This window comes from Haemorhous mexicanus, chromosome 26, assembly GCF_027477595.1.
Source record: "Haemorhous mexicanus isolate bHaeMex1 chromosome 26, bHaeMex1.pri, whole genome shotgun sequence".
NCBI classification, from domain to species: domain Eukaryota; kingdom Metazoa; phylum Chordata; class Aves; order Passeriformes; family Fringillidae; genus Haemorhous; species Haemorhous mexicanus.
The window spans coordinates 4,384,751-4,410,801 of NC_082366.1; the positions used below are offsets into that span (position 1 = coordinate 4,384,751).

Genomic DNA, 26,051 nt, shown 5'->3' on the forward strand with positions numbered 1-26,051 from the left:
TTTCAAGTTTGGCATTTATGGCATTTTTTTATATCTGCTCCATCTTCTCCATGCAAAGAGAACACAAAGGTTTTTTCTTCAATTAAATACAATTTCAGTACACCCCTCTTTCAGGATATCTGCATACAAAACCCAGTAATTTTATTATTTATCAGCAGCTTTTGCAAGTGACTATAGCAAGAGTGAGATTCACAGGCTGTTCTAAAATCTGTCATTACTGATGTTCAAAACCATAAAGAAATACATGAACATGCAAAACCTAGGTACAATTAGAATCAGGATCAAATGCAGCTTACTTCCCAACAACTTTAGTGTTGGTTCTCCATCTTGGGGGCCTGCTACTTTATTATTCTTGGCAGCATGCAGTGACTCAAAATAAGCCTTGTTCTTCAGCACAAAGAAAACCCTTTGGATGCTCTGTGAGGTATTTTTTATCATGTACCACTGCCTACCAGAATCAATTTTACTACTCAAAATGCAAGGCATTGGATGTCTCCATTTAACAAAGCTGCAAAGGTGGATGGAAAATTCTATAAGTTGTCTTTATAATCTGGTCTTGCAACTGAATATTTCCTCTATAGCTTTATTTGTAGCTAACATTCTGAAGCATTTTCTCATTTTCTCCATGTAGGCCAAACATCTTTAAAGACATTTGAGCAAATCCTAAAACTAAAGCCATCATCACATTATCTATTACAATACAGAATACAATAGACAAGTTTTTTTTAAAAAACATGAATTTCACCCAAAAAGCAGCTTTTTTTTACCTTTTTCAAGTCCATAGCAAAAGTATTTAAAAAAAAAAAACAGAATTGCCTAACAAAACATGTAATTCTTTTAAATTTAATTCCATTAAAACCAACTAAATGGCACATTTTAGATTACACCCAGTTAATCTTGGATCATACTCTATACATCTGAGTCACAGAACATCAATTCTGTAAGTAGAAGGAAAGAGGCATCATATTCTAAGGATATACATTTTCTCTGCTGCTTAACACCCACTGTACTCTGAATGACTCTCACTGAATTTCTACTTTATTACTGCTTGTTCTAACAAGATGTTTTGTAATTTTGGATTTGCTTTTGGTTTTATTTCTGATTTTTTAAACAGAATTCTATTTTAAGGATGCATCCTGTTTCCCCTTAGGGTTCTATTCTTTAGACTACCCAATTTCACTTTTCACCCTTTCTTTGACAGTTTCATAGACTTCTAATCATTCTTTCTGCTCTGGTGTAGATGCTCTACTTGTCTCCTGAGGAGCTGTGATCAGACTGCACACACAACTGCAGCCAAAGCCACGTGCCATGTGAAACCAGCAAGAGGAATCTTCCACATGCTCCAGGCAATATTCCTGGTTTACACTGCAGCAGTGCTCAGCTATTCCACAATATTATGTGGTTTTCAACTCATGTTAAACCTGTTTTAGACAACATACCCTAGAGCCCACTCTAATAAAAAGCCAATGATCAAGTTTTCCTAATCTTCTTGATCTCTATTTGTACATTGGATCATTTTTTAAAGCAGAGTTTTTTTCCTCTTCTTACACTGTCTGTTATTTCTTTGGATCAGCTTTGGAATTCCACTCCTGTCCTCAGCTGCACTCGCTGCTCCAGCCCCACCAAACCCAGGCCACTTGGTCTGCAAATTCTGTCAGCTTATTTTCTGTTCCATTTTCCAGATCATTAAGGACAATATATCCCTGCAAAAAAGCCTCCTCAGTATATCTGCATGTTCCTAATCTATTTTACATTATTTAAAAAAAAATAATTGTCAGGCCAAGTTTCCATAGTTGTTCACAGGAATTAATCTGTGACACAATATCCAAAACCTTTTTAAAACCTAAGTGCTCTTGTATGTTATCCATGGTACCTCTTATCCTTCCATGGATGCAATATAGACTGGATTTAAACAATTTTTCCTTGAAAATCCATTTTCCCAGTTAATTCTTTCCCTGCTTTCTTGCAGATATTGAGTAAAATTTCAGTTATACACTGCCAGCTTCCTTAGGAATGGAAGTTATAGTGTCTAGTCTATGATTTCTTAGCTTTTACTTTTTATCTCATTTGAAACACAGACATTATATTTTCTTCTCCTTTCTCTAGGCTGCAGTCTTATATTTGGGGAACTTGTATCAATTTTCTTAGTTCCATGTCTGCAGTTTCATTATCCCAGGGAAGGGCTGTAGAAATAAGCATTCCCACTATTATCTCCTCCTCTCTTCTGAATATCAATCAGTGCTTTCTCAGCCACATTATTACAAACACAAAGTGATTGTCTGTTTCATTTATGACCCTTCCTAACTACTTTGGGACCATCTTTCCAATCCTGTCCCCAAGACACCTGTGCTAATTTATATTCAAACTCAATAATCTAATTAAGTAATCACTTGCTTTCATCTCCCTTCTACTTGAGAGCACAGGAACAGCAGTTCTTGTAACTTTTTTACTTTTTTTTCCCATAGAACTGAGGAGAAATTTCAGTGTAATACATGTACCCATGTGATATTTTAACCCAAAGTCTTATTAACTACAAAAGCTGTATCTGTATGACCTCTGGATTTTCCTTCTCTATTTTTTAATACACAATGGCCATAATTGCAAAATCTGTTCTACAGAAACAGATAATTCCTCAACTCCAGAAATGTCCAACACACCTTTAGATAAAGTTTTACAGCAAGTAAAACTTGAGAAAATTAAATTGGGTTGTAATACATGTAGAAATATAATTTAGTGAACATAAAGAAGCTGCAATTGTCCTGCTAAGATTACTTTTAAAAGCAATCAAACATAGAATGTACTTTGAAAGGAATCTGAGAGAATAAAAACAGGAAAGTTTTCAAGAGCATAATGAAATTCACATTATCAAAGGTTCTCTACAATTTTAATGACCTGTGAGTGCATTTTAATTAATTTAAATGTTTAAAGTAGTTCTCTATGCACATTCTTAATCTATGACTACTTACTCTATTGATACTGGCTTATTAAGGGCCAGATATGTAAATAGTTCAGACTAATTGTCTGTTACTCCAGTTTCATTCAGTCTCATAACAAAGACTGTAAAATCAGGATAATGCATTGTCTTAGGAAAAAAAAAATCCTGTTGCTTTTTCACTTACTGTTTCAGTGATAAACTCCCCACCAAAGGGACCCTGTGTTTTAAATGACATGCCAGCTTTTACAGGATATTGCACTAACACAATATATGTCTGTCCTTGAAGTAAATGTTTGAGCTCAGCTATGACTCATATTTGCATCTCCTTAAAGCACAGGCATCTGTTAGATCACTGTTCAGCCACAGACACAGAAGAGATGTTAAATCATTGCCATCACCACAGCTCACTGCTGTGTAACAGTACAGTTAATACAAACATTTATAATTTTGTCCAAGGATACAATCTCATGACAGTATAGTGGCTTTTTACTGAATGGGATATAATCCAAGTGCCTGAATTTAAAAATTGGATAACATGTTCACTCTAAACTTTATAAGCTTTAAAAGTTCACCTACATTTCCTGAAGCAGCCTTGACAATACTAGACAGTGAATTGTACCTAGATTTTTCACATCTTCTGTTCTCTTTTGTTCTATTTTGTTGTAAATGCAGGATTTCAATTGCATTTATTTCTTCTATACATTCCTCACCAAACTCCATGGAACTGACCAAATTCATGCTCTGACTCCTACTTCCTTTGTGATATAAACAGAATTTAAATGAATCACAATCCCAATAAGTATAAATCAATTTCACCCTTCCCAATAAAACATTTAAATGACTTATGGAACACTTTTCATGTTCATTCACATTGAATCATTGTAAGAAAGAATCTAAGTTACATAACACACAGCAGAACTTAAAAGATTTTTTGGTATAGGTCAGAGGAGATGAGACACCACACAAGGTTGATTTCAATATCACAGAAATTCACCTAAGGAAGGGAAGGCTCTCCTTTAGACCTCACCCTTCTGATGGGAACAAATACTTAAAACACCTAAACACTTGAATAAGAACACACTATTTGAATTCTCTACATTGGATTAGAACTGTAGTTCAATAAATGTGCCCTATTGGACAGAGTTCTGTCTCTTCTGTTTTAAACACAATTTTAACTCACCTCTTTGCACTCATCATTCATCATTCCCTCTGTCATTTATTTCTTACATACTAAGCAGCAATTGACATGCACTATCCAAGCTGGAATCCTTTATTAGGGGAAAGGAAATATTTAGAAATAACAGATCCAGGAAATGGGAAGTGAAAAAGAACTATTGTTCCATTTGGAAGAGATGCTGATCTCACACCTGAAGTTTTAGACTATTGCTTAGCCATGGAAAACTCAAACATGCCCATATTTTCTGATGCCTTAATTCTGGAACCAGCCCAGTTTTCTAATCCATTGATTAAATAAAGACATCAGGGCCTCTGGTGGGACTCCTCTGGGAAACATAAGATCTGTAAAAACACAGATGCTTGCCAGAACCAGTCAACTAACTGAGCTCATGAATTTCAAAGAACAAGAGCCAGACAGGCACACTACCTGTGCAGAGTTTTTATTTTGGGGGTGAAGCATAACTCTGCTGAAGTTTTCCATAAAAATCCTGATGACTTCAGTAGAAACAGAAACACAAAAATGATTTCTCCTTGGATTATGAAATTGTATCTGTTCACAAGTCAGAATGAAGAGAGGAGGTTCCTCTAAGGGTCTAGCATGGGAGTTTTCCACCACTGCATGAAAATCAGGGAGGGTGGAGATGGACTGACTGGCACATGCCTCAGATACTAACAGGTGTGGGGACAGTATGGAGAAATATTTGTTATACATGGTGAAAAATGTTTCAGTAAGCAACAGAAGAGGTACAGACAGATTTTTTTTATTTGAGGGTTTGGGAGCAGAAAAAAGAATGAAAACAGAACTAAAATAGTATTTTTGTCTGTAGAGAGGTGCACTGCCAACATGAAACAGATGAAATGCTCCTGCAAAGCCAGACAGAAACCTGCAAAAATTAATTACCATGGACATATTTGTGTGGAGACAGGGAAAGACTGAGGTTGCTTCTGACTATATCATCATCCACTAAAGCTTTTTTCCTCACAGTTTAAACTCTAACTGTAGTTCTCAAACAAAAATAGAGCTATGTAACAGTTTTGGGAGCTTCTGAAATTTTAGATATTACAATGTTTACCCTAATTTGGAAAAATAAAAAGCATTGTTATGTATTCCCAAAATGCAACCTCAATAAATAAAACGATAGGAATAAAGGAAAAATTCTTTCCCATAATAAAAAAAATATTCAATCAGGAATTAATTTTGATTTTGCACAACCTCCAAACTGAAGCAGTAACTCACATCTGGCATACTCAGATTTAGAAGCTCTGACTATTAGGAAATTACCAGTTTTTTGTCCTTAGTCTTGCAGATATTTTAGTCCCAGCTGGAACAGAATGAAATGCTGGAAAAATTTACAAGCATTATGGAACACATCAGGATTTCTCAAGCTACAAGAGAAACACAACAGAGCAAGAAGCCTTTAGAGCCAGTGCTCCTCCTCTACTAGGACTGGATTCTCAAAATGTAGACTGCTAGCTTCAATTAATCAGAGTTCCTGTAATTCCCTGAAAATTTAATTGTGATAGAAACTTGGATTAAAAAAACCCTAAACTTGTTACCTACCTGTCCTATTTACTCCAGCTAAGCAGGACTTCTTTTAATCACATTGGACAGGTGTCTTTCACCTGTGTAAAGAGGACTGATTCTTACAGCTGGAAAGAACACAGTACCTTTAGATCTCTCTTGCCCATCTTCTTCTCTGCCTCTTCATCTGGATCACAGGGAGAGCTTGCAACAACCAGGAATTTTTTCTGCCTGGCTTCCCGAAGAGCTTTCTGGGTGGGACCTTCAAACTCTTTCTTCCCTGTACACTCACAGCCTGATATAAAATAAAACCAAGAAAAAAAAATATCATCAGAAAGCTTCCAGAAGAGTAAATAAAAAGCAATCTCCTTAATATTAGTCAGACATGTGAAATTCTCAAAGAAACACCACTTGAAATAAGCAGATGTTCAGGTTACTGTGCCATCCATATAAAGTATTCCAGGGCTAGGTTTATCTCTGCTCCACAAATTATTTCATCTGATCTAAAGGGTAGCCTCGACTTGGCCCCAAAAATGCAATAATCTTGCAGTACAAAGGGAGTCACAGGAAAATGGATGCATTCTTTGACATCCCTCAGAGCCACAGCAAACATCAGCTCACTGCATCCTAGCCACTATCCACCACCAATGCAATATTCTGATTTCCAGCCCACAATTCTTCTTGTTTCCCTGCACTTTCTGCCAGCCCACCTTTCAAACAAGGAATTCCTGATGAACAGGTAACTCAGCAATGCATCCTCAGCAGATAACACAGCTTTAAACCATCAAAGGTTGGAAGGGATGGGATGAAGAGTTCAGCACAAGGCATCTGCCATGACCTGGCAGAAAGGACACTGCTCTCTGAGAGCCTTTGCATTGGCAGCTCCCACAAATCCAAACACAGCCCTTTGGGGTACCTGTATCTTGGAGCAGTGCTCTGTTGGATGTACATGTGGACATGGTAATGATTTCCAACAGGATTTGGGCATTTACATCCCTCAGTTCTTTGGAAAAAAATCTCTGATTGAAAGAACACATTTAAAATCCAGACTGAAATAAATGTACTTCACATTACACATTTCTAAATGATTGCTCTTGTAAAATGGTTTTATTAAGACCTTTACACCAAAATGCAAATCTGATGGCTTAAAGCAGAGGGAAAAAAAACCAAAAAACAAATGCTCCCTCCACCCTTGAAGCAAAAAAATCAGAGCAAACAACACAAAACCTTCCTGTATACCCAACCTGAGTACAACTGGAAATGGTGGAGAGAACTATGCCTGGATTAAAAAAACTTCAGTATTCCTGTAGTCTCAGTGTTTTAAAAGTTGAAGCTACTGTCACAGATATCCTGAATAATAACTTTCTCTGAGAAAAAGTAAACAGCAAAATTGGTTGGTAAGTCTAAAACCTTCTACTCTCTTAGTAACTGCTATCCACTACCATGCTGCTCACAGAGGATTTGGTTTGCAGGTCCTTTTGAGATACTCATACCTACAAAGCAACAGTGTTCTGACAGTTCTGGAGCTTTAAAAGTCAGTAACTATGAAAAAAAGAAAGAATGAGTTCCAAAGAACTGTTGCACTTAGATGTCAGCAGCTTAGGTTCAAAGATTTTCTATTCTAATTGCATTGCACATGGAATGGGCACAACCAGGCTAATTTTAAATTTCTTTTTGCATGACCTTCTAACTGCAATTGCATCAGATCAAGGAAAGGAAAAGCACAGTTAACAGTCTTAGCAACGAGTTAATTCAACCATGAGTAAAGAAACTCATTGAGTTCAACTTCTGAATATAATTGGGTAATAAATAAGCAGCTGTTGTTTTTAGAAAATACAAGAAGAGCAAGGAGCAGTTTTAGGACATGTTTAGAACCAGCTGCCAGAGCAGTGCTCACTTAGGTTTATAAGCCAGCCACAGTCAACACTGCTAAACCCCTGCAGGCAAAAGGGGTTTTTTTCAGAGCAGCACTTCACACTGTTTTGATCTGTAAGGAAGAGTGCAAGCACTGTAAGTATACAGCAATATCCTGAATAAAATACCTGCTCTCTCACTTTGATAATTACTTCCTCTATGTATGATCTTGCTACCGTATCAGGAAGGACCAGATTTAAAACACAACCAGTTTTTAATGCAAATCTCCTTTAAAAGAAAAAAAAATCCATTACTTTTTAAAAAGTAATCTGAACTCAAAGTACAGGTTTTTTCAGAGCTGATTTCTGAGTGGGTATCAGAGAGAGAACCAGCCCATGGGATGACAAAGTCCTAAAAATAATTGCTAACTAGTTCCTCTCCAACTACCACATGTCCTTCATATCAATTTGAAACAAGCAAGGCAAGAATTAGGTTTCTTTAGGTGTCTTAAAAATTATTGGATGTTCTTCTCTTAAAGGATTTCTGCACAAAGCTGAATAGCAGCCTGACAGTGAGACAGCAAAAACTGCTAGTAAATAAATTACATGCTCTGTATTGTGGATGCTATCTTCAATTGCTTGAAATGCAGCAGGATGAAAGCTCCCACATCAAATGCCTGAGCAATAAAGTCAAGAATAGTTGCCCTAAAATTAAGTACTGTTAATTTTTTCTACCTAGCTGCCAGATAGAAATTTACAATGCAGACTTACTGTGAATAATAAGAAGTTCCCCTTTGTTCTTTATTCTGCACTATATGACTCAGAGAGAAAAAAAAGCAGCCCCAAACTAAAACCAAGCCCACAATCACTGAATGGTTTGGGTTGCAAGGTGCCTTAAAGCTCATCCACTTCCACCCCTCTGCCATGGGCTGGGACACCTTCCACCATCCCAGATTCCTCCAAGCCCTGTCCAGCCTGGCCTTGGACATTCCCAGGGATGGGGCAGCCACAGCTTCTCTGGGCACCCTGTGCCTCACCACCCTCACAGGGAAGAATTTCTTCCTAATACCTAATTTAAACCTGCTATCTCTCAGCATGAAGCCATTCCCCCTTGTCCTGCCACTAGCTGCCCTTGTAAAAAGTTCCTCTCCTGCTTTCTTGGAGCAGATGTGCAGAACCTCACGGTTCAGCAAATCCAAAACGAATTCAAAGGCACTCTCAGTGCCCTCTAGCCAAGCCAGCATTCCAGGTGTGTCCCAGCCAAGCCAGGCTGTGGGACAAATGCAGCCTGAGGAGCAGTGGAGGGCAATCCCCTGCTGCTGGACAGAGCCCTCCTCCTTCCCCCAGGCTCTGCACTGCAGGGAAAGCAGACACCTGCCAGGAGGGGCAGCTCAGCTTGGCCAAGGATCATCTGCCCCTCTGGGTGTGCACTGTCCTCCAACTCAAGCACCCCAATGCACAGCAGTCAGCCCAGCAGCCTGAAAAGTGCAGCTGGAAGTCTCCTTGCAGCTCAGATTTCCAACTCCAACAGCAATCTGAATTTTGAGAAAAATTAAGCAAACATTTCTCCAGTATCCACAAGAAATCCACATTTCTCAGGGTTATGCTCTCTCACAAGTAAGAATATGATCACCTTTCAAGAGGCAGCAGAAAATATTTTAAAGAGACAATATTACCCACTGAGACATGAGTATGACCTACAGAGGGCAATAAAAATTATGTAGTATTAGAGGACAAGGCACTGAAACAAAATGAATTGAAATACTGATTAATTTATGATACCCAAGGTATGAAGCAAATTAAGACTTGTAGAAGCATGTGGGTGGCTGATGAGCTTAATTTGTGTTGGAGACTGACAAGGGATTTTTTATATAATTATTTATCAAATGGCTCCCTTGCTTGTCACTTCTTGGTATTACAAAGTGCTCTCAAGATTTCTGGAGAATAAATAAGACTGAACATCCAGAGAGTGATTTTAGAATCCAACAACAAATGAAATTATGTTTAATATGAAAAGGAGACAGATCCATCCACACTGTAAAACATGAGCATGGGGAAAATCCCACACTACAAATCCTCAAGCCAGAGTATATATTAATAGGAAATGAAGGCCATGCTTCCTAGCTCTTCACTCAACTACAAACACCAAAAAAAAAAAAAAAAAAAAAAAACAAATAAATTTATGTGCCTACTATTCTTTTTCTCAGCCTTGTGTTTTCTAGAGGAACTTGACACAATGGCAGTAATTCCATGAATATGGGAACTAATGAAGTTTGATTGTTAAAGGCTGGGGTGACTCAAAGGCTTTTCACCAGGGGTGTATCACAAGTGCCAAAGGAAGTTTAGGCTTTAACACATAGGGGGAACCCAACCAAAAAACCCCCAAACCACAAAACAAACAGATACTGAAGTTGCCATAATTGGAACATATTCTTCACCTGGTAGTTGTTTAGTATTTGTAGGGTTCTTTAATTTCAAGTAAACAATTCTCCTGATGGGAGTTCTGCTCATGACTAAGGCAGGTGCCACATCCCCTTCACATGTGAATACTGTGCTGTCAGAGGATGGAGCTCACCACATCCCTTTTGCACCATCCCACTTATTTTCAAGAGAATTTAGGCAACCAGTTTTCTTTGAAACTTATCTTACTATCCAATGTAGCTGCAATTGAAAAATAGGTTCAAAATTATTAGTGGGATTGATGCTGTCATAGAATGTGATAGCATGAGCCTCATTTACTTAGGAAAGCAGAGATGCTTGGGTTTTCCTGATGGAGTTAGAAAAAATAATGTAAAAATTACACAGGGAAGTAGTGTGGTACCATACAGATACTATTACAGCAGGTATTCTATCATCTTAGCAATCTTCTGTAAGAATGAGAGTCTGGATTTCATAATAGCAGGATTTTCAAAATGTTTCCAGACCACAATGGATACTTTCTGAAGGGTGAGCTGGGAAAGAACACATGCACACACACAAAAAAGGGAATATCAGCAGATACAGTAGCAAAATCAGTCACAAATTAGATTTCTAGGACAAAGTCCTTCCAAGTTACTCATATATTCCATATTGCCTCCAGCAGTCTCACTCTCTTTAGTGAATACACTTCAGAATAAAATATCCAAATGATAAAACTGCTGCTCAGACACCAGGTCAGCTGATAAAACGTACTGCAAGTATTCTGGATTTACTGTTACACCATATTTTGAGATGCATCACATCAACCAAAAATAAAAACAAACCATAACCAGTCTGAGCCTGGTGATGGGAATATTTTACCTTTGGCCTCAGAGCTCTGCTTAGCATATCCGTACTCCAAACTTTCTAACGCAGCCTGCAAACCTGTAACCTAAGTTTAAAAAGAGGAAAGAACAAGAGGAAGAAATGTGAAAACATTACTTTTGAAGTGTCTCTTCACAACACACAGAATTCATGCTAGTGTACTTCATCAATTCCATCTATAATTTTTAGCTCTTGATTATTATCTCTAAGTTATGAACATAACTCCTAATTCAAGATTTTGGAAAGACCCAGAGCAACAGGCAGGTGTGACATTCACACACATTCCCATGCTTCCATCTAAGCCTTTGGAAGGAGCTTATTTCAACTTCTTTTATTTCTGAGTTTAGGAAAAAATACATGAAGAGATCAGAGACAGTTTTCCTGTCAAAGGGGCAGAGTATCTTGTATACATCAGGTAAGATTGGAGAAGAAAAAATAATGTTTCAATATTCCACTCAAGACAGAAAAACTGTCTCTGACCTCTTCATGTATTTTTTTCTAAACTAGCAGGTCACTCCTGGGTATATTTAGGAAAATAATAAAATAATAAACAGTCATGAAAGAAGTTAAAATCAGCTACTTCCAAAGGCATAGATGGAAGCATGGGAATGTGTGTGAATATCACAGGAATATCCCACCTGCTGCACACTGCTGGCCCATGGAGAGCTGCACTGAGCAAGGACACACAGACATCCATGACTCTGTGGCACCATGTTTCACATACTTCCACTGCTGATATTTCACCAAATCAGGAAACTCATAAAATACTCTGCTTCAGAATACTGCCTAAACTCTACCAGAAATATCCTGTATATTTAGCAAAGTAAAAACCAGAAGCTTCCTTACAGCAGTGCAAGTGGTATTCACTACATTTTTACCTTCCCCATTGCTTTGTCCCTCTCCAAACTGGTTAACATTTTCTGTGTCAGTGAATTCTGGTATTTTTCTGACATCTGCTTCAGCATTGGTTCATAGGATGCATAATGTGCCTTCAGCCTGTGAGCAGGAGGGAGACAAATTATTCCTCACAGATGAGTTCAATCAGAAATTTATATCTGCATAACTTTTCCCCTCCCCAAACAAACGAGTAAAATTACCAAAAGGTCAACACAGAGGAGACAGCAAAGCTGTTTAGTATGTAACTAACCAACTGCAATACCACAACAAAGGAGAAAAAAAAAAATTGATGAATGAATAAGAGGATTCACAGCTTGTTTGGTCACATCTTAAAACAACCCATCCAATTTTGTCCTTTTGTTAATCCTTCATACACATAGTGCACATTAATTTTGGCTAATTTGTTTCCTTACAGATGGATTGTATTTCAATGGAAGAAAGAGAACTACAGCTGTTATCTGACTACCAAATAAGATCCTCATCTGGACAACCCAGTCATAATACAATTCTGATTTCTTTCTTCACTACATTACACTGTGAATACTTATGCACTTTAATTCTTCAGCCAGACTAAGATTCAGACAAGAAATATGTGACACCACCAGCTCCAGAAGCACTGCATCCTGCAAAATGCTGAGTCACAGAGGAGAAATCAGTGCAGAGTTTGCTCCCTTGCATCATGCATGCATTCCAAGGGTGGGGATGTAGAACACAGAGCTGCTATTACAGGCACTGATGGATAAGAACACCAGAACTCAGGGAATGGACTGGAGCTGCAGGTGTAATCCTCTCCCCAGTGTTATTTTAAAACACATGCAATGAAAAGATTCTAAATTCAGTTCCTATTTAGAAATTAAATCATTATAACTCAGTAGCAATGGACTGGTTTGGGCTTATTTGCAACCAAAGCAACATAGCAAGTTTCTTACTGAAAGTTCAAGATGACAGAAGATGCCAGCTATGAGAATCAGGAATGCAAAGGTTCTGAACTTGGTGTGATATCAGTTACCCCTAAAACGGGCAAAACCAGAAAACACTACCTATTTATGGCAAAAGATCTGGATAAAAAAAACAACTCATTTTTGTTTCCAACTATTAGAAATACTATGTATTCATTAATGCATATTGCATCAGAGAAAATCCACCAAAACTAAATCATTGGAAATTCTTTGATCTTTGTGGCACGATGGTCACATGGAGCTGCTGCTTACCAAACATACCAAAATGCAGCTAGACTCACTTCAGATTCCTTAGGGTTATCTCATGAACAGGCAACAATTCAAAACATTCTAGTTAATCATACATGTATAGCAACTAAAATCATTTTGTACCTTTTCAAGTCACAAGCCAGCCTGTTTTTCTCCTGGAGCACTCGCTTATGATGCATTCGATGGAAGTCTCGTTCTTTCTCCATCTTTAGGAGAGCCTCTTCTACTTTACTGTGTGTAAAAACAGAAATGCAGGGCAGCAGTGTCAGTCTCCTCTGAACTGCATCAAGGTATGCTGACTACATATGGAATTAATTTTCAGATCTGCACAGGTCTACTGTAGCTAAGCTGGAGGATCTTGGTAGTACAACCTGTGCTGGAGAATGTGTATTTTTGTGGTCTTTTAGGTGCCAGCTGAGGCTCAAATCCATGGGTACTCTTCCATTTCCCTCAGATCCTGCACACAGAATCCATAAAGATTCTGACATTATAAATCTCAGAGTTGAGGTCAACTTCATGTTAATCACAAGGAGTCTCGTGGAGGTACAGAAAACAATCCTCTTGTTTAAAATTCTATACTAAAGTGTATTGATAATACTGAAAAGATCCTGAAAATACTCATTTAAAAAAATATTTACATCACATTTGTATTGTTGCCTTGCAGATTGATTTGGAGAGTCTTCTGGAAAAAGCTGGGCCACAACTGTTTTAGGCTCTCTTCAATCATGTTTGTAACCTGTCCCCAGGTGTTCCTTGGGTGTGAGAGCAGGCAGCAAAAAGACAGATAACACCCCTTAGCAAATCAAGATAAAAGAAAGGGAGCACATTTGAGGTACCCTATAACTAGTGTCACATGGCAAACCAATGTAAATTTAGTTTTGCTTTCTGTCACCACAGAATGGTCATTTTTCGAAACAATTTTTAAATAAAGATTAGAAGTGTATCTAAACCATAAGGTAATAACTATGCTTAGTTTTGGAGTAAAAGGATTATGCTGATATTTATTTCTTTTAATGTAGGCAGAGAGATCAAGATGCCTTCAGACATTGCACAAGCTATAAAAAATACATGCTTATGATACAGAGGAAATGAAGCTAACTATAATTTTCTCTTTAAATAATGAAACACCACAGTGAAATCTAACCAACAGCCTGCAATCTACTCAATTTGCCCCCCTGCTTGCAAGCAATCATGTAAATACTGTATTAAAACACCCAAAATACAATTACAGTTAGCTTCTAGACACTAAATGCCTTCCACCAATTGCTAAACAACATTAAAGCAGGAGGTAATTGGTTTACAGTCATTTATCCTGGGCCCCCATACTGCCTAAGTCCCAAATAACATCTCTTTTCTGCAAGATGGCCATCAAGAGCACCGAGCTCAGAAATACCAATGTAATTAAAAGCTTTCCTCAAATACATGTCACAGCACTGCAGCTCTCAATCAGTGCTTTCTGAGTAATCCACAGAGTAAAATACAGGATTTCCCTTGCTCACAAATCCTTGGTTTCTAACCAGTCCAACCAGCATTTCTCCCGTGCTCTCAGGCATTCTGCTTTCTGAGTCATTCTCTCTGAAAACCTGAAAAGCCACGTTGTCCTCCAGGTAATTCTGGCTCCTGCTGGAATATTTACTTTACCACAGCAAAGGAGTGACTCAAGTTACTGAATGTATGAACAAGAAAGAATGCTGTTAGCAGTCACTACACTAACTGGATTTAGTACACAGTATTATGATCAGGGTTGATCATTAATTATCAATCCAAAAGGCATAAAAGAACACTGTAGCCCAGTACAGCCAAAATGCTCAATTTCACACTTTTCAATTATTTCAGAAGCAGTACTGGTTAAATTCATAGATTATTCAAAACAATGTATATGACATGAATGTCACAAATGCTGAATTTTAGCATCAGTGGGATCTTTGAAAGCTATTTGAAATGAAAGGCTGGAAAGGGAAGTAGTGACAGAGTACTGGTGGCACAGAGCAACCTGGGTCTTGGTTTGGAAATGACAATCCAGGACAACCTGCCTATACTGCATCCAGTAACAGCTGACAGCCCATGGACATAAAGCTCCCCCTGCAAGTGGACAAAGGGGGGGTCTGGTTTCAGCAGTGTTTTCACAAGGCACATGCAGAACACCTGCAGGGTGTAAGAGGAAACACCAGGGAACAGATGTGCTCCCACAGAATCTGTGTCACAGAACTGCCCTGAATCTCAGGGCCCTCTCTGCAACACCAAACCAGTGATGTGACCCATTTGTTTGCCACCAGAGTGTTGCTGCTTTAGGTTCCAGCAAACACCAGAAGGAGAAAAAGCAGGGCCCAGTTTCAGTTTGTGGATTGAACCTGAGTGTTGGGATTTTATCTAGCAGGGAGCCTGTAGCTACCCAATATACCAGCACTCCTTTCCCTCTCCTGCTTGCTCCTGGTTGCACATTATCATGTCATCTTTAAGCCTTTTAACCAGACAGCTGCTGTAAAAACTTTTCTGGCACCCTATGGAGTAACAAGATATTCTTGTGGGAAAAAAACCCAGTTCATTCAGACTGTAGTGAAATGAGTTTGAGCTTTATATTGTTAAATAATCATGTAGCAATACAACAAACCCAGGAAAACTCTTAACATGTCATAATCCACTCAGGTTATTTTGTTACAGCACATTCTGCTACATAGGAGGGGTGAAGAGGGGGAGGAAGAGAGAAAAAAGGTGGGGAAAAAAAGAAAATAAAGCCCACTGAATTTACTACTGTCAAGGATAAGTTTCATGAGGGCCACATTTTGTCCTTCCTTCTTTTACTCTGCATGACTGCTTCTTACTCTCCCCCACTCAAATGAGACACAGTCTTTGAGTACCCATCGTCCAAAGAAGCTGCAGATTAAAAAAGGAAATGTTTTCTCTATGGTCTGTCTCCTCATGCATTATTATATTTAGACTACACATATCTGACTTGATTGTTGCCACTGTTTATTAAACTACTTGACTGTGGCCAATTAATTCCTTAATTTAAAATGTAATAAATCATTACAATCAGAAAATAATTTAATTGAGCAGCAATGACTATTTAACATCTGAATAATTTTGTTTTTTTTCATAGAAAGAAACAACCTAAATGAAAATTAGCAACTTGAGCAATCCTGAGGAAAATCAAAAAGATGGAATTAAACTTTACAGTTCCATGTTTTGAAAGCACACACTGGCAAACCTGAAGTGAGTCATTAGATCTCAGAGTGCATCCTCAATGAGCACACAAGTGCAAACACACCATTCCCCAGAAAAGGCCATGTGGCATAGGGCTCATTACTACATCTCTCCATTTTGTAGCCTAAGTATTTTAATTCTCTTGACTGAAGTACTGCAGACTTGTAGAATAAACTACTACCATGTACACACAGTATAATCAATGATGGTAATTTACACTGACACACCATTACCACCAGGCCCAGAGTGATAGATTTTTTGTAATTAAAAAAATGAAGAATAAATGTATAGTGATTTTTTCCCTATGCTGAAGGTTTGTGGTAGCTGTAATTTATAGTACTGTAATACAAAATGCACATAACAATTTATTTTTTAGTTCTACCTATTAGGCTCTCCTGATTCTCTGTAGTAATTTGTTATGATTACTGGATACTGAAAATTATTTTTGGCCTAGTAAATACAAATAAAAGAAATTAAGATTTACATTTCTAACAGAACTCAGAAAAACTTGAATTATAAATGTCACCTAGAAGCAAAAGTCTGTGTAGCCAGAATAGCAAACAGGAACTTACTACTTTTCACTAAGTTTTTGGGTTTACTTTACCTGGCCCTCTACTACCACATATAAAAGTTTCAATTAAATCCAATAACATACTTGACACTGTGTCTGTAGTTTTCCAGATCTTTCCTCAGGCTCAGATTCTCAGTCTCGAGTTGCTCATTGCGAGTGTACACGTCAGGAACCAGCCCAGCCTCATCAGCTCTTAACTCACCTCTCTCTATCAGCTCATACCTGGGAGAAAAGATTTCTTTTATTTATTTTATTGCATGTTCCCATTTCCTCACCTCACTCATGGTTTCCTTCTCGTGCTACCATTTACCTAAACTAGAATCACAGCAATATTTACCATCTTAAAGCACTCAGAAAAGCTTTTTGTTTCAGCAGCATGATTATTGATGAATGATATTGGTGATTACTTTCTTCAGATTTCAGATCTGCTGCTTATATCCAGGTATAGGAGATAGTGTTTAGTAAGATTTTTATAATCACCAATATCATTCATCAATAATCACACTGCTGAAACAAAAAGCATTTCTAAAAAAAAGCAACCATTACTTAACATCCTCCCAAAAAACTAAGGTGAATGTTAGTATCTCTGTCCAAATGACTTCCTACAGCCAGCTACATACTTGCATTCTGAGGATGCTTCTTGGAATGCTCATCCCTCTGAATTAAGCTGTCACATTCACCACCAGCAGATGAAAGGTTTTTGAGAAATTCATCTGAATATGTCCAGAGTAAAATTCATTCTATCATCACTTTATTTTCTTAAGTAAATTACTGTAGGAATAGCCTTTAACACTAAGAAAGAAGCTTAGGGGTTTTTTTCTTTCCTCCAAACAGTGACTGATGCACTGGTACAATTCCTATCAGAAATATTGCAGATAAGGGCAGCCTCATGGCAGAAATTCACAACTCTGTCTAGAGTTGTGCTCCTTCACTTGCTGGAAATATTTCTCCACTGAATGCCCTAGCTACACTTCATGAAAACAACCAAGTATCTGCACAAAGACTGATCAAACATGGATAACTGATGCACCTCAACTCCAGCAGAGCTCAAAATTCTGACAGACAATTGACATGAAACACAATTAATACCAATAAATTCACTCCTCCCTTGGGTAAGAACAGGGCTGGAAGTGAATGTTTTTGTGCATGCAGCAGAAATGGAAAACCACCCACCAAACAGCACCGAGAAATCTCATTATCTTTCATCAGCCTGGTCCTGTAAATCTCACAGACCTCCTCCATACTGAGCTGACTGCCAAACACTGCTCTTCTCACTTCTTTCATTGCACATGGAAATTAAATTAGTTCCATGCACACACAGGTATTTTACTAAGCTTTTCAGAATTATACTAAGGTATAATTCTTAAATCACTATTAAAAATTAACCAAGAATCTGGAAACCTGAGGAACAGATGGTTAACTATGATTTTGTCACCAAAGCTCATTGCAGACTGACTGAAAATAATAGATTATTGCTTTATACTTTACATTATAATTCCTAGAAACTGGATTTCAAAGGAATCAAGCTGCACAGAGGCTCTGCAATAAACTGATAGCTCAGGATGACCTGGGCTCTCAGGATTAGGAGGGAGAGACTGGCAGATGCAGGAATTCACAGCTGATCAGCCTCTGCACTTCAGAGTTAAAAGCTGTCAATCCAGTAACTTCAATAAACAACAGAAGTCCTGTCAAGTCTTGTATAACCAATGAATGGAAAATTGAATGGAAAATTAAGTATTCAAAAAATAATTTAATTGTAAAGTTCCTTGAAGTATAATGGGAAGAAAAAGTTTATGTGCAAAACAGCCTACATAATTTAAAAAAAAATCACTACACTTGTTATAAAATAATTCATTACTTCATTGAAAAGTAAGAGTTTTGGCATAAAATAAACCATAATCAAATCACAGCATTTTTATACAGCTGGGTAGAATAATGCTGTTTTCCCAAACTCCAAAATAAACACAGACAATTTGATCCAATTTAAGTGACCTTTAGATCTCAGACAGACAATAATTTCAAAGGCAGCCTTTTGATAAATTTTCTCTACATTAATTAATTTCTCATTTTAAATTCCATTAGTACTTGATCACCACAGCATGAGAGCATGAGTGTCGTCCCAATACATAATGAGGAACCCGAGTACACTAATCTGCTCTCACTTTCATTAATATTGTAAATTATCCATTTCAAACCAACATGAAACATTTTGAAATAAGGTATTAATGCAGCAAGTCTCTATACAGTAAGATTAGACACTGACATGCTGAGCTCATTTGTAAAGCTACTGAAATTAAAAGTATTACTTATAGAGAAAAAATATATGTACAGCTAAGAATTTACAAGATAGAGCCTGTTAAATCCTGCACTTTCTGTTAAAAAGCAATTTGAATTTTGCCATTGATATAAATTCAGACTCTAAGTGCTTCAAAGGAAGCCGTAAGTTTCATAAAAAGGTCACTATTTATATCTGCCTAATATTAATTATCTTTTAGCATAAAAACTATTAGACTACAAATTTAATATCAGCCACTCCTATCAGTTCTTTTGTTGAGAAAGAACACAGGAGTATCGTGCTCCTTCTCCAAGGAATCATTTCAGTCCACCATTATGCCATCAAAAAGCAGATCATGATTAATTCCAAAGGCAATGCCTGATTGATGAGTAAGACCAGAGCCTTGCAAATTCCAGAGCACAGATTGCACACCTGAGAATATTTCTAAGAAAATTTAAAAGCTTCAATGCTTTTGTATGAAAAAATTTTGACCAGAGCCTTGCAAATTCCAGAGCACAGATCGCACACCTGAGAATACTTCTAAGAAAATTTAAAAGCTTCAATGCTTTTGTATGAAAAAATAAGATGTTTCTAACTTTTTTCTAGTTCTCAAATTACACAATTTCAAATGACTTTACTAAAAAAACCCCTCTGAACTTCTCATGTTTGAAACTGAGAACAAGGTTAATCAAAGAGAGGTGTTCCCTGCTGGTTCAAAGCAAGTCTGTAACTTCATGCATTTCAACAGAACTTGATGACAAGTGTCATCTTTTGCTCCAAACTAATTCAGCTCTTCTCCAAAGCTTTGCAGCATTCCAAACATGTAATTTTTAATCAACAGTAAAGAAAGTATACATTCTGCAGGATGTATGAAGTGAGGGGTGTATTTAAACAAAGTTGCACCTTTAAACTTTTGTATAAAGTATGGACAAAATCCCTGCAATCTACAAAAGCTCAAGAGTTTATTATTCTTCTGATTACTGTATAAACTAAACCTGCAAAAATAAAAAACATTCATATTCGTTAACTGCTGTACCAAAAATTACCAATTAATAAATATTATGATTATTCTACTTAAACCAGGGTTCTTCATTCTCACCAGGAATACATTTGTTTGTTAAAACATGACATATTTAAGAAGGACTTATACTCAGGAGAATTTTCTGAAAAAATGTCCTGAAATACCAAAAAACATTTGAATCCTGACCATCTAATTCCCAAAGCAACATGGACACTTAAATTATTTTACCATTCAGTCTGGAAGCAGTCAAGGGTTCTAGACATTCCCAATCTGACCAGGAAATTGCAGAAGAAGTCATCCATTGCTTGAGGTAGGTCTGATATCAATTTCTCAGAATTCAGAACTGACAGAAATTCCTGAAATTAAATTTTGATAACTGGTAAACTTAAAAGAGAAGCGTCCTGATCATACTCTCTATTTCTGAAGTCATCTAAAGTCACAGATTTACTGGAGTACACCTGAATGTTCTTCCTGTCTTTACAGATCAGAACTGGAATCAGTGATCCTTCTAATGGCATGGTTTGAGAAAGGTTATAAGAAGTAACTCAATTCCCCCCTTATTTAAGCAGGTATTCCAAACCTGGCATCATCTGGCAGACCCTTGAAAGTATTAAAACTGTTGATGTTGTTGTTGTCACTGACCAGAGTAAAAGTCATCTTTATGTAATGAAGAATGTAGCTGTCCAAGGTGCCAGCAGAATGGCTTGCGTGCTTTCTGGAATGGTGCATGCAATGGAGGGACAGACAGAACCTCCTCTCCATCCCCTGATCCCTTAGGAATAATTCCCACAAAGATCAAGGGTCCTTTTCCTCTCAACATGCACTGCAGGAAGCTGCCAGACAGCACAGCTACAAGTGTTAGCAGCAGGGAGAGGGTGCACCAGGGCTTCATGTGCAGCTCCCCCAGAGCCACCCAGACAGACAGCTCTGCAGAGCGGGTCAGCTCGTGGGGCAAGCACATTGCCAAAAGCAGAGCCAACACAGAGCACAGCAGTCCTACTACAGAGAAACATTTAAACAAACCCTTTCACAGCTTTCTGATGTGATGCAAATCTCTTCCCTTCACCCAACCCCACTCAGCACACAGCTTAGTGTTTCTCTCCCAGAGAGAATTCAACATGCAAGGAGGTATGGAAAAAAAGGAAAATGTGATCCAGTCTGAGACTACTCCCCCACAAAAAGCATTTAAAGACGAGATGAGAGAGACTGCCACAACTCAGCAGCCAAAGGGATGGCCTTATTTCACTCAGGTATCAAAGGGATTGCAGTGACTTGACATACCTGAATATGAGGGTCTTGGCTTTTGGGAACTCCACGTGGGCACAGTGCCAGAATGGAGCTGCTTTACAGCACTCCACATGCATCTTGGTGAGAGATTACAAAAAATACCACAAAACTGAGAAAACCCCACTGAGAGATTTATCAAGAGATGCTAAAGGCCATGACTGCAAATCATTTCCTCCACCATTTCTAAAAGAATCTGTAAGGCCAGGGATTTCTGATAACTCCATTCATTTATGGCTTATTCATGCCCTTAGTGGCAGCTCTCTTACCGTGAGTGCATAAATTACCTGGAGATAAAGGCATTTCTCTTGATAAAATAAAAACACTGGAAAATCTCTTGGCCATTTTGTATAACACAGAAAATGTTGTGTTCAATCCAACCAACCTACCTAATATAACAAGGAAAGATTGTACATGTCTGATGGAAGCCATGTAACACTGCCTTATGACTAGTACAATATGCCAAGTGCAATGTAATATTTAGCATATTTTCATTACTACAGCTCCAGTACATCAGGCAAGTCTATTTTCTAACTGTGGTAATACAAGAAGCAAAGAGTACATGGGCAGACATGCAGCTGCATCCCTTGGCTTGCTTCTTTCTTTACTCCAAGTGAGGCAAATGTGTAATATTGTTGCTTGTAGTTTTCCAAAGACATCTATAAAGCCAGGCTTTGGAAGAAGTGACACAGCTTGATTCCCTTAATCAATGGAAATTTGATAGGAATTCATTTCATCCGTGCAGAAGAGAATTTATTAGCGAGATCCCAGCACTGAGCACCATTTCAGAAAGCAAAGCTCGAGCAGGGAACCACACAGGGAGAAATGAATTCAGTCAAACAGGCACAGAATTACAACAGGACCTCAGGAAACCAGAACTGAACTCCCAGCACTTTCCCAGACTTTGGGAGTGATATTAGGCCAACCACTTGCTTCAGTTTCCTTGGAAAATATCCAGTTTTTAATATTTTTGGATGATCACTGACATGAGCACCTAGCATTGAACTTTAATATGGGATTACATACACAAGGAAAAGGCAAGTTAAGCAGTAAATACACACAAGCACTTAAAATTATCATCCAGGGTATGGTTATTACATAATTTATATTAACCAAAAGCTTGTAAGAAAATAAGAGACAATCTGTGCCACACAAATATTTCATGATTAGTATAAACTATTGTGTGTAAATTTCAAGCCACTAATGTCAACTGAATTAAAGACTCTTAGATTGTTTGGGAAGCTCTTACCATAAGTTTGGCATCTTCAGTCTGCTCTTCAATAGTCTGCAAAGCTTTGGACAGATCCTCATCATCTTCAGGAAGACTGAAGTCATCATCTGCTGAAACCTAAATGGAATTATGTAAAGTTTGATATCAACCCATTTTATCCATCTTTCTTTCACAATAAAGCTGCTCCCACTCCCATCACAACTGCTGAAAATAATCCCCTCCTCATTAAAACCCCATTTTGCCATATGTAAATAGAAATCCTATTAGTGAAATAATTTTTATAAATAAGCTGAAATATCTAAAGAGATGTTTTATCTAAATAGAAATTCTTATACCTTTAAAAAAGTATTTCTTGGTCAAATAAAGGTAATACACAACAATTCAACTAACACTGAAGCTCTTCTTGAAAAACAGATATGCTCTCTTTCATCACTTCATAAAAGGAGATTTGTGTCATTTCTCCCAGGATGTATATGTGACTGATGAAATAAAAAGAAAATATGAACACTCTACCAAAATAAATCAGAAGATTATCACTTTAGTAAGTTACCTCTTCATACTGATAATCATCTTTGGAGTCATCTGTTATGGTAATCTCTGCAGGTTTAGTTAAGTCTAGAATAGCTGGTGCATGTGAGGAGTTCCAACTTGAAAAAAAAAATCATAAAATAACCATCTATAAATCTGCTATCACCACCCCCCCCTTGTTCTTCTCAACACAAGATTTTCAACTTCCAAGGTTTCCTTCAGCCTCAAGGTGAAAGAAAGCCCAGTTCCATGCACAGAGACAGAATTTAGGTTTGAGTTTTTCCAGCAGGTTTGAACACCAGTAAAAATTGACTCATCAGATCTCAGAAGCCAAGCACATTTCCAAAATAAAACAGCAGCTCAGTTGTGCTCTCAGCCAATCATCAGTTTTGAGAGGGGTCTTTTTGCACTAGAATTTCCACAGCCTTCTAAGCAGAAATTGCTTCACACTCTCAGAAAATACCATTTTTTATCAAATTCAGATATGTGAGTTCAAACAGCAACACCTGAGGTCAAACCCTGAACACCACAAGGCCACTTAAAAGAGCTGATGCAAATGCCTTAATAATCACAAGACAGTTACAATAAAAAGATGAGGAACTTTCAAAACTCAAAAATTCATTTGGAAATTATCTACAGTTCCTTGAAAGGCTTTAGAGTCAAACTTCTGATTAAACATAACTACAAACAGTCTAAAATAAAAGCCAAATAAACATCTTTTCATCCACTAGCCTCACAGCCCATGAAAGAATAATGAAATGTTTTTAGCAGATGCTGTTGACAGCTTCCCTAGGAAATCAGTTAGCCTACAAGTGACCCATGTAAATAAACCAGGAATTAACTTCCAAAGAAAAGAAAAACTGGCAATTCAGTACTTCAAACACAGAAAACAAGAAAAAAAACCAACATGATTTTCCAGCTTTGCGCTGTGTTGCCCAAATCTGAGTTATTCTCCTAAGAACAGGCCTTTTTCCAATTTTCACAGTATAAATGTAAAAGCACAAAACATAGGTACAAGTATCATCTGCATTCAAGACTGCAGCATCACAGCACCAGGAAAACTCAGATAAATTGTATCCATCTGGAAGGCTAACAGCTGAACACCATAACCCCCTGATAAGTAATAAACTTTCAAAAACTGGGGATTTTTTTTCCTCAATTTTCTATTGACCTGACTGTCCTTGTGATCCACTATGGTCTAAAGTAATGTGTCACTGCAAACAATTTGCCCACACTAAAATATTACTTAAAAATCCTGGGGTTCTCCTCCTTTTTTTTTTTTTTCCTTCCAAAAAATCATAGCTAGGTGCACTATAAAACAAAGAAAATAATTTTTAAAATGACTGTATTTCTCCACAGTGTTAAATCTGCTGAGGCAGTGCTTTTTTAAGCACACCATGCTGAAAACAGCTGTGCAGATTCAGTAAGGTAGAAATTGAGGCACAAGCTGCAAAAAGACCCTCTTCCACCTTTTAGAATGGGCTTTATATTAGCTTACAACTTAATTCTAGTAAGGCATGAAAACCTAAGGTATGGTAGGGTCTAAAGTATGATTGTTTAGCCTCTAAAAGCATTAAAGCCTCTTGATTTGCAGCTCACAGCTAGAAAAGAGAACAGGTGCAGCTCATCTGGCCTAGGGACAAAAGCAGAATTTGGGTCATGGGACCAAAAAATTACACATTTAAAAGCCATAAGCTTCCAAAATAATTTGCTACAGCTAAAATGTGGAAAGAACTGAATGAGGTTTTTTGCTGTAAAAGCCACAGGAAAGTTATGTCGAGGTTATGTACCACAACCTCAGTACAAACCATGAATATCCCAGCAGTTATTCTGCAGTGGGAAATTAAAGGAGCAACTTATTCCAGCAGCACATTGGGACTGGGAGTCTTAATAACAAACCCTGTTCTCCCTCCATAGGGATTTTGCATTTAGTGCTCAATAGCTAACACAGGAGAGGTGACAAGAGCCTTTCATGCCGGGATTTTAACTCCTGCTCAGCCACTGGAGGATTCAATTCCCCCACTTTTCCAAGAGGCATTCAGGAGCCCCGACCTTCAGCCAGGAAAGCAAACACCACCTTACAGTGAGCAAGCCCCCGCTGCCTCTTCAGGGCCAAAATCGACGTACTCATAGAATTGCATGTGTTATAGAAGACCTCTGAGACCAAACTGCTAACATAGCACCACGTTCACCGCTAAACCATGTCCCCAAGTGCCATATCCACAGGGGGCTGTTTAACACTTCAGGGATGCTGTGGCCACCGCTTCCTGGGCCACCCGTTAAAGGAAGAAATTTTTCCCGGTACCTGAACAACCCCTGGCATGGAGTGAGGCCGTTTTCCCCCTTGTCCCTGGGGGCACAGCCCGACCCCCCGGCTGTCCCCTCCTGTCAGGGAGCTGTGCAGAGCCACCAGGGCCCCCCTGAGCCTCCTTTCCCCGCTCCCTCAGCCGCTCCCGGTGCTCCAGCCCATTCCCCAGCTCCGCTGCCCTTCTCTGGACAGGCTTCAGCCGCTTTTCACGCTCCAGGAGCAACAACCCACAAAAAGAACCAAAAAAGCCGGGAGGATTTTTGACTTTTCCCCCGTCACTCTCCAAACGCTGCCCTCGCTCCACCCAACTCCCCCCCGCCCCAGCAGGTGCAGGGGCCGGCCCGGCTGAGGCGGGAGGAGCGCTGAGGGGACGGAGCCCTGAGGCGGGGAACCGGCACCCCCAAGGGAGCAGGAGGATGAGGATGGAGGGGGAAAGGCTGGGGAGGAAGAAGGATACTCTGCAGGCTGTAGGCCGCCTCGGAGACCTTCGCCTCCTCCGCCATGGCCGCGGCGTTGCCGGGGGCGACCTCTCGCGAGGAGAGGCGCCCGCGCCGCGGCGGGAAGAGACCGGGGTTTAATTGAATTTAAATGAATTTCGTTTAAATCAATTCGCTTTAATGTAATTCAGCGCTGGTAACTCCAGGCGAAGCTCCTCGCCCGTGTGGGAGCGGCGCTGTGAGGAGCGGGCTGTGAGGGCGAGGAGTCTCCCGAGGCTTCCAGGGCGTCCCCTCAGGGCTTCCCCTCAGGGCTTCCCCT

The 26,051-nt window shown here is 38.7% G+C and overlaps 1 protein-coding gene across 1 annotated transcript in view; it reads right to left on the reverse strand.

The window, feature by feature from the left end:
- Positions 1–25,810, reverse strand: part of SPAG16 (sperm associated antigen 16) — a 328,751-nt gene extending 302,941 nt beyond the window's left edge. The window contains exons 1-9 of the mRNA XM_059868228.1: positions 25,753–25,810; positions 23,010–23,056; positions 22,478–22,576; positions 20,173–20,300; positions 16,733–16,870; positions 12,997–13,104; positions 11,647–11,764; positions 10,766–10,835; positions 5,780–5,928 (exon numbers count right to left, since the gene is read on the reverse strand). Of these exons, the coding sequence (XP_059724211.1) occupies positions 5,780–5,928; positions 10,766–10,835; positions 11,647–11,764; positions 12,997–13,104; positions 16,733–16,870; positions 20,173–20,300; positions 22,478–22,576; positions 23,010–23,056; positions 25,753–25,798 (903 nt within the window). The 5' untranslated portion in view covers positions 25,799–25,810. The remainder of the gene's footprint in view (positions 1–5,779; positions 5,929–10,765; positions 10,836–11,646; positions 11,765–12,996; positions 13,105–16,732; positions 16,871–20,172; positions 20,301–22,477; positions 22,577–23,009; positions 23,057–25,752) is intronic.
- Between the last annotated feature and the right edge of the window lie 241 nt (positions 25,811–26,051).